Below are 16,764 nucleotides of genomic sequence, written 5' to 3'. Positions count from 1 at the left end.
AGCTCAGGGTGAGTGTAGCCAGTAGTAGGGCCTATGCTCAGTTGGCGAGAACATGGTGCTAATAACACCCATGTCATGGGTTTGATCCCTCTATGGGCAACTCACTTAAGAGCTGGGCTTGATGATCCTTGTGGATCCCTTCCAACTTAGAATATTCTTTGATTCTTTGATCCGCTATCAAATATGAAGCACCTCCAAGACATGGGTTCTTCTTCTAATTAATTACTTAATTAACATTAAGCAGCAGACAGAAAGGAAGGAGTTAGATGACAAAGCTCTTTAATCAGTTTTGACAATTCCTATTGGGTTTGTATATCTACCTCCATGGCAGGTGTTGGTGAAAAAATAGTCTAGTGGAACAGCCTTGCTGGAGTAAGTGAGGGAGAAAACAATGAGTGACATGAATGAATGAATCTGTTCTGATTTCTAAGAAGAGACACTGCACTTCTGTTTAAAGGCATAATCTGCCTGATCTTGAGTAGGAAAAAAGGTGGGATAACACCTGGTTTTGGAGTGGAACTGGGTTGTACACAGGACTTATCAATGGAGTTGCAGAAGACAGTGCTCAGCAAAGGCTGTATGATATTGTTTAGGACCTATGGAGTAAGATTCGGAGAGGTACTGATGCTCTGTCACCAAAGTTCCTGTAAAGTACTGTCAGAATATTCTCCTTCCCCAGACTTGACATGGTACTTTATTGAGTCAAGGATTTTTTCATATATTAAAATTGGAAGAAAAGTAAAATGAGAAATGCACAGTTCTTGCTGACTGTCCACAACATTTGTTTTTTTAATTAGAAACTGAAGGAAGCAATGGTCTTACACATTAAAAGGTGATTATGTAAGAAAGAACATCTTATTCCACCTTCCAGAGTTTGCACCTTTACAAAATGATTAATAGGTGTGCTGTGCAATCCCAAGAGTGGCAGGAGGAAAAGAGAAGTGTGTTTTGGAGAGGGTGATGACTGGATTTCTTATCCCCATGAAAAAAATAATTACTGTAATTAGAAACATCTCAGCTGTGCAAACTGCTTGTAATGCTCTAATTACAGTGTGTCTTTGTAGGCAGGGTAAACAGTTTTAACTGAAATTTCTTCCCCAACTCTTTGTGTCACTCTTTCTGAAAATTACTGATTTTGATACAACTTTCACAGGGGAAAGAAGAACATATGCCTGCCTCTATTTGGTACTCTGTTAATCCAGTCAGGGTTTTTCTGACAACGGCAAAATAGGTGTGCAGTTCATAGAAATCAGCACCGTAGAAGTGAATTGTACATTTAGAAAAGAGATTACACCACGTCCTGTGTTGAACACTATCTCTCAGAATGTTCTTATGATATTGAACAAGCATGTAATTGTCACACTATGATTTTGTCTTCCAGGGTAGATTAGTGCCCAGTCTGGGTTGTGAGTATCAGGGATTGTGTGTGCCTGTCATAGAAGGAAACAAATCAAGTCTATTTTGCAGCTGCTCTATCCATGTGTCTCTGTAAAGCAGTATGAAATACTTCCACAGCAAAGTCGACGTCCCTCTTAGTAATGCACATAGGAGGCTTAATTCTGAATGTCTGAGGAGAGAGCAAAAAGAAAAAGAAGTGTTCAAATTGTACAGAAAGAATTTGGTTTCAACAGCCGATCTGGGTCAGCTCTCCCACCCCAAAAAATGAGGAAAAAAGGGAGAAAAGCAGTGCAGGCGCTGAGGCTTATGATAAATGCACTATGAAGTGGAGCAATTTTGAACTTGACTGCAGTGAATTGCATCTGACTCATGACCCCCTCTTGATAACCTAACTGCCTCCACAAAAGACCTAAGTAGAGTAGGTCGTGTCTGCAGCTCTGTTACTGCAGACAGACAGAGTAAAATCTCAGATGGATTTGTACAAAGAAAGAACAGAGACACACGTATTTTCTTTTCTTGCAGCTCTACCATAGGGAAAAGTAGTATCTGCTGAGAGTGGCAGGCTGTCTTGAATTGTGTCAGCCCATTTGCTGTTTTAATATAGGCTGTTTTTAAAGGCTTTTAAGAGAATGCATTATGAATGAATCACTAAATACTATCTTGTAGTTAGGTGCTGTAACTGGAAAGCATGTTGATCAGGAAGGATTATATGTACAGTTACACTTGTCAAGAACATAGACTCCTAAATCTGAATGTTTGATCTAGGTTTTTAAGATTATTTATCTTCCATAAGAATCTTAAATTTCAGATTTTTTTCTGGCATCACATCACAGGACTTAATACAGTAAGAGTGGAATAATGGGCTTTCCCACCCACAGCCCCTGCTGAAGCAAACACTCACAGATAAACAGCCCTTTCATCAGACAGAATGAGACTTTACAGCACTGAGCTTCAGCTTGTTACCTGTCTCCTGATCTGTGACTTAGGGAAGACCTGTTGAGGTGACAGACACAGCAGACACAGTCTGGTTTATTTCAGCTACCCTCCATCCATCTCAAATAGAAGCTGCCTCCTCTGTGTCACTGACCAGGCCAGCCCTGAGGCAATTCTCTGCCATTAACTGAGTGCTGTAGGGAAATGGTGCAGTGTCCTGGCTACAGCAGGAACTACATCCTCAGCTGGGATGGGCTGATGGCCTTCACATCCAATTCTCTCTTTTGTGCTGTTGCTGAACTTGCTGTCAACGCCTTTTTTTTCTCCTTTATTATCAAAGAATTAGTACATTACCAGCTCCCCAGTCTCAAAGAACTATTGGTTTTGTACTGATGTGTCAGGTGATAACCTGAACTGCGCAAAGACTTGGTCCTGAGTATTGCTGAGTTCTTCTAATTGAATAGAAGAAGAAAAGAAGAAGAAGAAAACCTTGGTTTTCTAGAGGAAGTTGTCCCTCTAAAGGAAAACTTGAGTTTGTTACAGAATATTTGAAAAGAATCAAATAGTTCCTGCCCAATTTTAAAAGCAGTAGCGTTAAACAGAGATAGAGTATATACTCCTAACAGTATACATTTTCTAGTTTATTTACTAAACTAAATTAATTTAACTTGAGGGAAGTGGGGATGTTGTTCACAAGGACAGAAAATGTGGGAAATGGAAAAATAGAAACTTCACAGATGCTGAAGGGTTCAATCTGCAGCCTTGGAAAGAGCTTGGCTTAATGAGATGATAAAGGTACACAAACATTAAGCAGAAAAATTATGAACTTATGTTCCTATAGTTATAAGTAAGAATATGCCTTGAGTAAGTAAGAAATTATATTAGTTAAAATAGTGAAAGGTTTAAGCTGTAATAATGTGACTTACAGGGTAGGATAAGGATCTAGAAGCTATAATAGAGGTGTGCGGGGGTACATGACCTATCAGTTTATTGGCTGAAAGACAGACACGATGCAGCAAAATTAAGCAAAGGTGATAGGTTATTAAGTAGAAACAAGTTTGTGTTAACATTGGACCAAAATGTTACATATTGCTGTGTGAAGAAGAAACCTGTGACTACCTTTAAGCTATGGCTGATTGTTGCTGCTCTCCAATTCTCACGCCTTTGATGTCCCACGATATCGAGACTGATATTGGGCTAACTTGAGCAATAAATCATCTTAAATAGCATGCTGATCCCATTGCTCATTTTTCATCTCGACAAGAAAGTAAGCTTTATTTATAACCAGAGGTTTAGTACCTGACTGTAGAGCCCTCCTCTGCCGATCAGAACACCCATGTCTTTACAGTCTTCCCAAATCTGATTTATTTCTTCAGTTGGAAGAGGGCATCGACTGTCCTAAGGGAAGAAAATACTAAACTTCACTTAGATATTCCAAATTAGTTCTGTGACAAAGATGTATATTCCAGTCTCTCCAATAAATCTCGCCTCTAGCTGAAAATGTTAGCTGCATAACTTATCTGTTCCCATGAGTCGGTGCAGTTAAGGTGCACTGTTTACTCAAAGCTTGTGAAATAGCTGAATGATGGAACGTTCTGGCTCATTTTTAGCCAGAGCCATGTTTTCCCACCTCACTGTCTGCTTTTTTACAGGAAATACTATTTCAGCTGAAATAAAATGTGATAAAACTTTCAATGGCACTGTAAATTGTAAGGAATGAAGAAGCCACTAACCTTATCTGTCACCATTTCTACTCCAGCCATAAGTCCCTTGCCACGGACATCTCCAACAATCTCAAATTTATCCCGTAGTTTAGCCAGCTCCAGCAGCATGTATGTTCCCACATCCTCACTGTTTCTTTGTAGACCGTCTTCTTCAATAGCCTGGTTAAAATGAAGTACCATGACAGCATTGCAGGAAAGGCTTTCAAAACATTCTGTTAATCCCCACTGACACTATATTTATCTCACTTCCTTGCTATGTTCATTGACTACATCAATGCTCACATTTCCCTTTTCTTAAATGCTCTTACCAGCATCAGAATACAATTTCACATAATAATTCGATGTTTCTTTGGGACTTTTCACATTTTTCTTATTACTTACATTTAAACCAGTAATTCCTGCTCACGTGTACTCATAACTGGGAAATACCTGACCAGAAAGATTATTTTCAAAATCTTATCAGAATATTTTATTTTTTTTTCAGTATCATGAGAAGAATATAATTAAATAATAAAAGCTAAGGCTTATCTGTGTGTGTTAGCAGAGAACAGCCTGAGTACTATAGTATATTTAGCAACAACACGTTTTCTAATAACAGTCTTTTCTTCATACTTTGCACTGTCCTTCTTAATCAGAGCTCTTATTTTCAGGCACGTACTGGCACCTACACACAAACCATTACATAAACTTAACATCTGTTTTTAGAAAAATTACATTTAAAAACTAATTACAGATGATTAAGTGGTTGTTTATATTTTTTTTCTTTTTCTTTTTTTTTTTTTTCTTTCAACTCCATTTTACTCTTGCTGACTCTAACAACCTCCTTGGATTATTTCAGAGCCAGGCTTCAAGTTATTTCGGAGTCAAAAAAACCCAAAACATGGGTTCTTTATACAGTCATCCATCTTAGTAATAGCTTAAACTCCCCCAAACCACTCAGGAGAGTAACATGAATAGAAACAGTGTCTGCTATAATGAAATGAGCTTAGTGAATTAATGTTCTGTGCATAATCAAGACAAATAGAAACCTACTACCCACTGACTGATTTTCTACTGGATAATAAGTGAAATGTGTTGCACATTTTTCTACTTTCTTTTTCATGAGGTAATTTTTTTTTTCCCCAAAAGGATTTCTGACCTTAGGTATTTGTAACTGTCTGGTCATTAAGGTTTTTTTAAGCATAAGGCAAAAGCCTTTCCGTTAAAAAAATTTTGTTAAGCATGTGTGCCAGAAAACAGATTTGCTTTAGCTATGGATTTGTGTAGTGCTGTGAAAGAATTAGCTAAGGCTTTTGAGAAAGTAATCTCCTACAATTTCATTAACCAAGTAAAGAACCCAAAGGAGATAAAGATGATTCTGAAGTCATAATTATAGGGCTCCCACTCTTTCTAGAGATCTGAAAATTTTTGCAATTAAACTAATCAGGATTTTTTCCTGTGAATGGGGCACACTGGCCATGTTTATGCTCTTTACTTAGTTACTTAAAAAATCGCCCACATAGAAATTTATACTTGCAATCTTCATCTTTCGATACAAAGAACTTGTGGTATAGATAAATTTATGTAATGTTCTCCCTACATCAAGAACTGCAGCTCCAACTACACAGGCCAGAGGGTTTCCTCCAAACGTATTAAAGTGAAGGTTTTGAGCCAAGGAACTTGCAATCTCTAAAAGAAAAAGAACAACACCGGTTACTCCTTCAGTTCATAGAATCACAGAATGGTTTGAGTTGGAAGGGATCTTAAAGATCAGCCAGTTCCAATCCTCTTCCAGGTGCAGGGACACCTTCCACTGGGTTAGGTTGCTCAGAGCCCCATCCAGCCTGGCCTTGAGCACTGCCAGGGATGGGACATCTCCAGCTCCTACAGGCAACCTGTGCCAGTGCCTCGGCACCCACACTGTAAAGAATTTATTTCCTCATATCTAATCTAAACCTAATCTCTTTCAGTTCAAAGCCATTCCTCCTTGTCCTGTTACTCCATGCTCTTGTAAAAAGTCCCTCTCCATTCTTCTTACACTGGAAGGCCACAATCGGTCACCCCAAAGACTTCTTCAGGCTGAACAATCCCAATTCTCTAAGCTTTTTCTTCTTAGGAGAGGTGCTCTGTCCCTCTAATCATCATAGTGGCCTCCTCTGCCTTGTTTGGTAACTGTACTTACTGCTTTAAACATTTGTTACTGTAACAACAATTACATTTGCTGTGTTCAACTCTGATTCTGCTGGAGACACAGTAAGATTTCCTTAGAGCAGTCTGTGCAAAATATGAGTATTTCCAAAAAATATAGTGCCTAGCAGATGCCAAAACAAAACTTCTAAAAGTCATGCTTGTAACGTAAGCTCTCACCTGCCATCTACAGATTTTCCTCACTAGGTTGAGCCAGCCACTTGTAGGAATCAAGCAGCTGGGTAACATCCTACCCTATTTACTCACAGTATATTTATCAGTGAATTCAGTTATGATTTCCAGGCTCTTTTTCCAGCCCTACAAACCACTCATAACTCCATTCCTGCTTCAGTTACACAACTACACTCATTTAAATACAGCTCTGTACTGATACAGCACAACATGTGGGGAAACAGGTGAAGCAATGAGGATCCAATTCATTATCTCAATCTATCCAAAGGATAGATTTTCAACTTTCAGCTTTTTAAACACACTCTGCAAGTAATTATTTTGTATTGTATTTTGCAATTACTCTGTTTTATGTCATAGAAGAACAGAACACTTGTACCTTTTGTTGTAACGACAGCTGCCATTGGGAAGCCATTACCGATTCCTTTTGCCAAAGTAACGATGTCAGGGACTACACCATGTGTTTGAAACCCCCAGAAATGGCTGCCTGTCCGTCCAAATCCTGTCTGTACCTTTCAAAGGAAAAATTCAGAGAAAGGCTCATCATTTTCTCACATTTTGTAATATAGTTTCTTTCCTTGTCTTTCAACTGTTACTGGTTTGCATTAAACAGCAACTTCATCTGGACTCAACTTGTATTAGCAGCCCTATTCAGATGGTTCTACACAAAATGCTATTTATTGTAATTGGGTTTTTCTTTCATGTGATAACATGCAATCATGTCTTAGGCTTGGTAAGATAAATAAGATGCAGCTTCCATTTCAAAGTGGGAGGAAAAGTAAAAGTATTTGAAGCATTTGATACTATTTTAATATTTTTTTAGCTAAGAAAATTCTGCTTCTAAAACATATTTGCAGAGGTACAGCAATCAACTCTCTTCTGTAGTCTATGTCTGTCAAAAATACTCATAAAAGGAAGGGTTATTTTGACAAATCTTCCATCACAAGTAGCATTGGTTGCATATTTATGCAAATTTACTGCCCCCAGAAGGTAAGGACTGAAGTCTGCTACAAATATTACCTTTGTCCAAAATGAGAATAAAGGCAGTAAAAACTGAGGTTCCTATGCTTGAAAACATGCAGTTTAACACCGTATTAAACTTAAGATATGAAGTGTATTGCATTTCACTTAGATTATTTCCAGACCTCCAGCCCTTTATGATAATTTCAGAGATACCCAACTCTAGAATTCTCACGTAAAAAAATCTGACTCACTTCATCTGAAATGCAAAGGCCCCCTCTTTCCCGTATAAGCTGATAAGCTTCCTTTAAGAAATTTCTTGGGTACTGAACAGCTCCATTAACACCCTGCCAAGAGAAAAACACAATGTTTTCAGGAACAAATAAGGAAACAGGAGTTCTACTTGACAAAAAAACCTAGCAACCCTCAGGTAACAGCAGGACTGCTGCTTCAAGGTTCTTGCTCCAGCAATGAAACCACTTCAGAAAGCTCCTGCTCAGGTCACTCATTCCCATTCCACAGTGCTGCCTGCTGTTCTGTTAGTTGTGCTGGCATGAATGTTTGTGAGGCCATGATCACTGTAAGACAATATTAATTAAATTAACAAAAATAAAATTAACAATAAACTGCCAAAACAAGGACTGTGAAAATCTACACATAGCAAAACCCAGAAACGGTTTGCTGATGAAGTTGGCCAGAGAATTCATATTCCTTCTTTTGTTAATTTGTTTAGAACATTGCCTCCTCAACATCTTTTCACCTTGATAGTTTGCATTTGCATTGGAAATTCAATTCTAACCTACACCTGGACCCCAACATGTTTTCCAATCATACATACAACAAGTATGTAAGTGCTTTGAAAACAGCAAAACCAGAGAATTGCTCCAGTTTTTCCTTGAAATCACAGTTCTTACACTGTTTCTCTTGCCCTGGATAAGTTCTCCATTTTTCCTATTGAAGAATCACATATAAAACAATTGTGAACATAGGGTAAAACATAAGGAGAATGAGTCCAGTGGCCATCAGGGGACAACATGACTAAAAGAGGGAGAAGGGGGGTTGAGTTAAAAGTTTACAGAAATAGTAATGAAAATTGAAAGGAGATAATAGAAGCCAAACCATAGCATGCATCACATTCACTATTTAACTGCAGAAAAAATGCGTCTGTGTCTAATTTCACAAGAAAAATCCTAGTTCCATTGGAGTCAGTGACAAAAGCTGAAATTTGAAGGCAGTGCATCCAGTGTTTGAAACATTTAAGGTGTTTAAAGCATTAAAAATCACAGTAAAAATCAGCAAACATCTATGTTCAGGTTGCAGCTAAAGAATATCAGATTTGAGTATTTCACACTACTTGTGCTATCACAACTGAAAAATGGCAAACTACCTACTTGAATTGGTTCAGCAATAAATCCAGCTACTGTCTTGGGCACTGAGGTATTCAGAGTGTCTTTGAACTGTTCGATGTACTGGTCTTTTGCAAGACATGAACCTGTTTACAGGGGAAACAGTTTGAAGGGAATTTACTTAATATGACACAAAACTAGCTTTAAAACATGAAACTATTCATCTAAGCAACAAATGTTGTATGACTGCATAATAATATCACCCCTCAAATTAACAGTAGAAAGGTAAACATTAAAGGAGAGTCTCCTTAAACCGTGTGTACTCCAAGGTTAGTGCAGGTAGGAGGATTCTGGAGAGCATAGTCTGTGCTTAAATCAAGAACAGAGCAAGTAGTATGGCTAATGCTGCCATTCATTAGGGATGGCAAAGCTAAAATCAAACCATTCTGTTACATATGCATATGAATTAAAATAATAAAAGGTGCTTGTTGAAACAGTAGAAAAACTGATTGGAATTTTTGTTAGTTGCAGTAGAGGAGATTTCACACTGTCCTGTGTATGGAACATTTTGCCCCATGAAAAACCTCTGCCTATGGCTAGCTGCAGGCTGTCCTTACTATTTGCCTTATTCCAATATAAAAGCTGAAAGCTGTCAGCAAAATAACACCACCAACACCTCTGGTCTTCCAGATGTGCTGAAGTGATTTCCACAGCTTCCAGAGCTGATCATGACAAACAGTGGAAACAAACAGTGGGATTTCAAAAAGAAATCTGAGAATGTGGTGTCCTCTGTCCCAGATTTTTCCCATTGGAATGCAGGGTCCTGAGATTCTCTGCTTTTTTTTTTTTTTTTTTTTTTTTTTTTTTTTTTGTTCAGCCTTGCAGAACTTAACCAGACATCTGCTTTGCTTGAAGAGGTAACTATAACTTATTTTCACTTATTTATTTTATTAGAGTAGCCCTCTAGTATTTTGTAATCCAAAACCCAAATTTTTGTCATGGACCAACCTTCAGTACAGTTGCATTTTCGAACAGTTTGCACAGGTGAATCTCTACAGTGGCTGCCTCCCCATGGACCACGAAAAACATCTGGTAACATTGTCTGTCAAGCATAAGAGAAATAGCTACAGATTTGATGACACCCTTCTAAGAGATCTTTTGATCTAATGACTAATGGCAAAACAGAAAAACAGCTGTCACAGTGAAGGGGCAAACAAAGTTCAAGAAACTTGTCTGAAGAACAAGTAACACCAGATAACCAAGACAGCTTTGGAACCAACAAGTTTAGACTGTTCCAGCAATAGTAACTCAACTGACTTTTTATTCCCTTTTTTGTTCTTGGTCAGGATATTGGTTATCTAAATGTAATACCAGCATTTTAAGAATTGCTGGTAGCATTTCAGTAATCTGAAGTATGAACAAAATCTGCAAAACAGAGTGAGGCAGGCAAACCTAATAGGGACAACTCCAGCTTTCTAATCCTTGCTGCTGCTGAAACACTACGTGAGTTCAGGCCATTCACTGGCTGGGAAGCTGCTGTAAATGAGCCTACCTATGGTTAATAATGTGGCTGAGCTGTCACCTGTAGTCATCAATAGCAGCTTCTAGACAGAAAGTTACTCCAGTCTGCTCAAGAGCATATTGCCATTTAACCTCAGTGGATCTCCTTAGCAGACATGTCTCCTGTCTTTCTGAAATAGGATTCCTATTCACTGTAGCGAAGGATCTGCTCCAGACCATCTGAAAGCAGCTTTGCACAAAACAAACTTGAAAAAAGGGGTTCAGAACATTATTTTGTTCCTTACACAGATTTCCATGAAAGCATCAAGCATGACTGAAGAAATGCAAATCACAGGTCACTCGTGTTGTGGCTGTCCTAACTTAAAATTAGCCTGAGGGGAAAAGGGGACTCTGGCTCTTGTTGAATTTACACAGCATAAACTGCTACACTGCAGCTTTGATTAGTGACCATAAAGTGCTTGAGGGCAGAAAACACAGCAATTGCTGAAATATTCAAATAAACTGTTAGTTACCCAGATTATTTTAAAAAAAAAATTAAAAATAATCTCACAGATGTACAGCCAAAGCCATTGGCAACACCATGCTTATAAGGAGTCAGAGATGTCAAACCCAGCGTGTAAGGGCTGCCTCCGTGGTATCCTCCTCTGTTCAAACAAAGAAAGCAAATCAACATCACTCATTTCCAAGAAGTGTCTGGAGCAATATCAGTTCTGAGAAGGCATGGTTCTGAGCTACAAATTGTTGGGAAAAATGTGCATTGTTGAAACTAATGAAACATGTTAGAACAAAAATGATTCCTACTGCCATTTTTCCCTCTGCCTTTTGACTCTGACTGCAACTTCAAATATAAAAGCTGTGAAGAAATGTTTGCAAGGAGATGAGTACAATCATTGGAACCAACAGTAATTCAGACAGTGCCTTGTGGAGTTCTGCTGTAGCAGAATCTGTACCTGATCCCTACAGAGGAAACACCTCTGTCTTTTGAATCTTGGCAACAACAGTTATCTCCAATAGATGCTGCCAATCATTAAACTAGATTGTGCTATGATTTGATTTATATACAAATTAAAACTGTTTAGTGAGAATATACAAGCAAGGTAGGTACCCAATGTTCTGTTGAACATAGTAACAGAAAAATACATCTCTTCATTAACACGGCCTTTTATTCTAATATTTGAGGTAAAGTGAACTGTTTATGCTGGTGATTACAGTGTACTGCTGTTCATCCCAGCTCCATCCCTGTCATTAGGCCAGAAGAGCTGTTTGTGTATCTGTGTAGTGAACTGTGGTTCAGGGCTCTGACAGAAAAACAAGGCAGCAAAGCAAACAAAACAAAAATCGACTTCCAGGCGGAGCAGTTCCCTGCTGAGGTTCAGTGCACTGCTATTCCAGAGGTACCTTTGCACCCCTCACCAAGGGGCACTGCAGAAGGGAAACGGAGGAAGAATGGAGCAGTTGCTCAGTCTTGGTCTGGCCATGAACAAAAGTCTACCAAAACACACCCTAAACACAGACATCAGATCATTTTCTTGGTAACACAAGCAAAAATTGCAGGTTGCATTTTTATTGCAAACTAGTCCTAACATGTATGAAAACTTCAGTTCCTGGTTTGCTCCTCTTTGTCAAATGAAGTAATTTTATAGCATTTTCCTCTGCAGACCTGGGGTGAAAGTTATTTCTTGTTTTAGACATGTAGAGTGATCCCATACACAGAGGAGTTTTGTGAAGCTCTGTCGGCATTACCTGAGAGAGATGATGTCGAAGTTACGAGTGTGTACCCTTGCCATGAACATAGCTAAATCATTGGCTTCTGACCCACTGTTGGTGAGATAAACCACCTGTGGGAAAACACTTGGGGTCAGTACAGCACAAAACCACCTTCTTCTCTGGCATCAGACCATGTCCCCTAATAGCACGATGCACTCTAGCCTAGCACTGCCACAGGGCAACCTCACCACGATAAAATTAGCGTTGTCCTTATGCCCCAGATGAGAACAAAGATCCAACTGATATGCTCTGGGAAGGTACAGAAAAATCTCAAAGGGTTTCAGTTTACAGGTTTTCCTAAAATGGATTTCTGATTGGAAGAAATGAAAGTGTTGGGTCAAACTGAGCAGGACATTTAAAAAAATTTTTTTTACTCTCCTTCCATCTTTAAGACTGTAGTAGCGTCATACTCTTCTGATAGCCCAATTTCATCTCACCACCAATTTATTTCACCTGAAATCAAAAATTATTTTTCTTACTGTTTCACTGAAGATGAAACATGACATGTGTTTGTGAAACATTTTTGTGGTTTGACTATTTAAATGTTGGTAAACATTTACACATACTACACAATATACTGTCAAACAGTTTTCACTGTAGATTTTCATGAGATCAAGAAAATTAAGGCTGGCTACCTGTAAGAATAGTAAACATTTTCTTCGTTCCTTTCATGTAATTTTTAAGCTGGCAATGCCTCTTCACAGTGACAAATGAAAGGAAGAAACAAACAGAACAGAAACTGGGAATATTATGCTTGTTTGCAGCTAGGTCTAAAGAAAATGCCCTGAGGCCCCTCACGCTCTTTAACTCACAGTCTGTATTCCCCATACAGATTTTCTCTCCAGAGATATCATGGCTCTCGATTATTTAATAAATACTTCTTATAAACAGACACCTACTTCACCAGCCCCTGCTCCTGTCAGAAGCAATTCACCTTCAGTGGATCTGGAAAAAGAGAAGTTAGCCTTTCAGCATACTCGTGGATTGCTGGGTACATGTAGATATTGGTGGTATGCCACAGGCGAGCCAGCTGCTTCTGGGTAGCCATAGTTACCTTCCTGCATGTAGCAAGGGAGAGACAAAGGGATTGAATTCCACACAGGCTCCACACTCACACATGCACATATCTCTGTGCTATTGATTCTGCAAACACAGATGCTGCACCGTGTGCCAGATGGAGGAACAAGTAGACCAAAATAATGAATTCTTCAAAATGCAGCAGAAATTTAACTAACTGTGACACATGACAATTCAGTAAATTATATTCTGGTTCTAGGCTCACAGTGCTGCAGATTAATGAAGCACAAAACAAACTTAGGTGTCTCTTCCTGTATTTTATACCATAAATCAAAAAGCAACATGCTTACGGGTGACAGTGTCCAACACTGACAGTGACAATTCCAGCAAAGAGATCAAGATATCTTCGTCCTTCATGATCAAACAACCACTGCATATGTCCCTGGTGCAGCAGCAATGGTTTCTTGTAATACGTTCGCAGAGAAGGAGCAACATGTTGTTCACGGATCTTCTGCACACGTTCATATGGATAGGACTGAGTGGAATAAAACAGTCAGTATCCATCCATACCTCCTAAAAATCCAGACTCATGGAGCTGCTGTGGAGCACACAGATTACACAGCTGTCTACAGGATTTAGATTGTAGCAGATTCTGGCACATAGAGAGCTGTTCTACAAACCTCTTAAACACAGCTTTTTGAAATAAGACTGCTGTTCTGCACACAACTCTTTCTTAAATGTTTTCAAATTACAGATTTGTCACACAGGTAAATCTACAGGTTATATCCAGGTCATAGCAGTGGGGTTTTGCCCAAAGAAGCAAATTTTATAATCATATTTAGCAGATGAGCCTATCACCCAAACCCAGTAATGAAGCTTTATTTAAATTCAGTGTAGTATGCATGACTTACTTCATATTTTTCAGGTACAAAATCACAAGGAGGCATTTTTGCTTGTATGGAGACAGAGCTTTTCCATTTCTGCTGCCTAAAGGCAACTATAAAATAGTAAGAGAATTATGAAACATTTGGCAAACTACACACCTGGAAGATTTGCTCAGTAAGCTTGTTCAGGGAATACACAAGCTACAGTCACAGAAAGTTTTGGAGGGTGTTTTTGGTCTAAGAAGTTTTCGTTGGGGAAAAATAAGTAATAAGCAGAATACATGTAATTTTAAAAGAAAGGCATTTATATCTCATCCATTAAAACTCAAGTTTTCATTTTCATGTGGACTTCTATTTTGACAGATGAATAATTTTTATTTTAAAAATAAAAACTGTTTCTAATACAAGTCCTTGCCTGGATGCAGTGGGTGAATGCTGTACAGTCAGGGTGACTGCAGCACGGGCAGAGCTCCCAGGGAGCAGAACAGAGGCCCAACAGACCTGAACGAGGTGGGCAAAGCAGAGTTCACCGAGAATGCCCCACAAAAGTGGAGCTGAGGCAGGTCCAGGGTCCACCCAGGGAGCCCAGGCAGGAGCAGCAGCAGATGGGGCCAGAGACAGGGCTGGACACAAGGCTACAGCAGAAGTCCAAGGTCCACCCAGGAGACAGAGCCAGGGCTGGGCTGGTGGCAAGGCTCATGGCTCAGCTGGGGCAGGGACTGGAGGCTCAGGGCAGAGATGAAACAGGGCTAAGGGTACAGCCCTGGATGAAGCTGTTCAGGGGATGCGACCTGTGCTTAGGGCCCTGACAATTCCAGCTGCCATCTTCCATCCTTGCTCCAAAATCCTGGGAACATCACACCATCCTGCCTTTCATTTAACTTTAGACGGAATTCAGCAGGTAACAGAAAGAGATACGTGATTGCTCAAAGAGGTTGTGGAGTCTCCCTCACTGGAGATATTCAAGAACTATCTAGACACAATCCTGTGCCTTGTGCTCTGGGATGGCCCTGCTTGAGCAGGCAGGCTGGAGCAGATGACCAGCTGTGGGCCCTGACCTGTTCTGTGATTCTGCAAGGACTTGTTTCAGAAGATTCTATTTCTGCAGCTACAACAGTATCTCCTGAGAGTTGCACATTTGTTTTTAAAAGCCTAAGGTTTTATCCAATTTCTAAAACACATCTGAAATGTAAATGACTGAAGAATAAAATTTCCTGAAATTAATTACATGGAATGTCATTTCCCTTACAACCACTTACAGCACTAACGAATATAGAATCTACAAGAGTCCAGCCTCAAAAAAGTAGTTGAAAACCCACGAGTCGGTGAAGTTCTACCCTTGGAACTCTTCCCAAGGGATTTGCAGCTACAGCGAAACTGCTTCTACCTCGCGGTGCTCCCATCCCTCCTGAATCTGCACGGAGCGGGCGCAGGGACCCCGGCGGGCCCCGGCCAGCGCAGCTCCGGCAGCCCCGCTGCTCCTGCCCCGCTCCTCCGGTCCCTCTCCTCCGGTCCCTCTCCTCCCGCCCCTCTCCTCCGGCCCCTCTCCTCCGGCCCCGCTCCTCCGGTTCCTCTCCTCCGGCCCCTCTCCTCCGGCCCCTCTCCTCCGGTCCCTCTCCTCCCGCCCCTCTCTTCCGGTCCCTCTCCTCCGGTCCCTCTCCTCCCGCCCCTCTCCTCCGGTCCCTCTCCTCCGGCCCCTCTCCTCCCGCCCCTCTCCTCCGGTCCCTCTCCTCCGGCCCCTCTCCTCCGGCCCCTCTCCTCCCGCCCCTCTCCTCCGGCCCCTCTCCTCCCGCCCCTCTCCTCCGGTCCCTCTCCTCCGGTCCCTCTCCTCCGGCCCCTCTCCTCCCGCCCCTCTCCTCCCGCCCCTCTCCTCCGGTCCCTCTCCTCCGGTCCCTCTCCTCCGGTCCCTCTCCTCCGGCCCCTCTCCTCCCGCCCCTCTCCTCCCGCCCCTCTCCTCCGGCAGCCCCGCTGCTCCTGCCCCGCTCCTCCGGCCCCGCTCCTCCGGTCCCTCTCCTCCGGTCCCTCTCCTCCGGTCCCTCTCCTCCGGTCCCTCTCCTCCGGCCCCGCTCCTCCGGCCCCGCTCCCCCGCTCCCCCCGCCGCTCCCTCACCGCTGCCGAGCCTCCGCAGCCGCCCCGCCATGTCCGCCCGCCCCGGGCAGCGGCACCGCCCCGACACGTGTGCTGCGAGCCGGCCGGACACACCGCCCTGTCCACCCGCTGTCGTCCCGTGCTGTCCCCCAGTGTCATCCCGTGCTGTCCCCTTAGTGTCACCCTATGCTGTCCCATCCCGAGTCTTCTCACACAGTTTGACTGTGAGGCCTTCAGAGGGCCCTCGACAGGCTGGAGAGATGTTCAGAGGAGAATTTTCTGAAATTCAACACAGGTAAATGCAGGTTCCTGCGCCTGGGGAAGAACAACTTTGGGTACCAGCACAGGCGGGGGCCCAACCTGCTGGAAAGCAGCTCTGTGGAGAAGGACCTGGGGGTCCTGGTGGACAACAAGCTGTCCATGAGCCAGCAGTGGCCTGGTGGCCAGGAAGGCCAATGGAACCTGGGGTACCTTAGGAAGAGCACTGCAGAAGGTCAAGGGAGGTGATCCTGCCCTGCTACTCAGCTCTAGTGAGGTCTCACCTGGAGGCTCTGCTCAGTTCTGGTCTCTGGAGCACAACAGAGACCTGGAGCTCCTGGAGTGGGCCCAGCAGGGAACTGCAAAGGTGATACAGCACTGGAACATCTCTTGTGAGGAAAGGCTGAGAGAATCAAACCTGTTCAGCCTGGAGAGGAGACAGCTGAGAGGGGACCTCATCAGTGTCTGTCAGTGCCTGCAGGGAGGGGTCAGAGGAGGGACCAGGCTCTGCTC

At 41.9% G+C, this 16,764-nt stretch overlaps 1 protein-coding gene across 2 annotated transcripts; it reads right to left on the bottom strand.

Moving 5' to 3' along the window:
- Positions 1-262: 262 nt before the first annotated feature.
- Positions 263-16,079, bottom strand: AGXT2 (alanine--glyoxylate aminotransferase 2). Of its 2 annotated transcripts, XM_086867695.1 has the most exons (14): positions 16,015-16,079; positions 13,933-14,018; positions 13,372-13,556; positions 12,939-13,062; positions 11,981-12,075; positions 10,788-10,881; positions 9,725-9,818; positions 8,762-8,862; positions 7,625-7,717; positions 6,790-6,922; positions 5,635-5,723; positions 4,065-4,214; positions 3,631-3,729; positions 263-1,567 (listed from the first exon to the last, which is right to left on the bottom strand). In XM_086867695.1, exons 1-14 carry the CDS (start codon positions 16,043-16,045, stop codon positions 1,457-1,459), a joined length of 1,485 nt encoding a protein of 494 aa, XP_086723821.1. In that variant the 5' UTR covers positions 16,046-16,079; the 3' UTR covers positions 263-1,456. The 2 variants fall into 2 exon arrangements, with proteins under 2 accessions (XP_086723821.1, XP_086723822.1); XM_086867696.1 differs by lacking the exon at positions 13,933-14,018 and having other exon boundaries at positions 16,015-16,033.
- Positions 16,080-16,764: the final 685 nt, after the last annotated feature.

This window comes from Cyanistes caeruleus, chromosome Z (genome assembly GCF_971803275.1).
Source record: "Cyanistes caeruleus chromosome Z, bCyaCae1.hap1.1, whole genome shotgun sequence".
In the NCBI taxonomy this organism is placed as follows: Eukaryota; Metazoa; Chordata; class Aves; order Passeriformes; family Paridae; genus Cyanistes; species Cyanistes caeruleus.
Note: the sequence above shows the minus strand (reverse complement) of the source record. Positions and strands in the feature narration are given on the sequence as shown.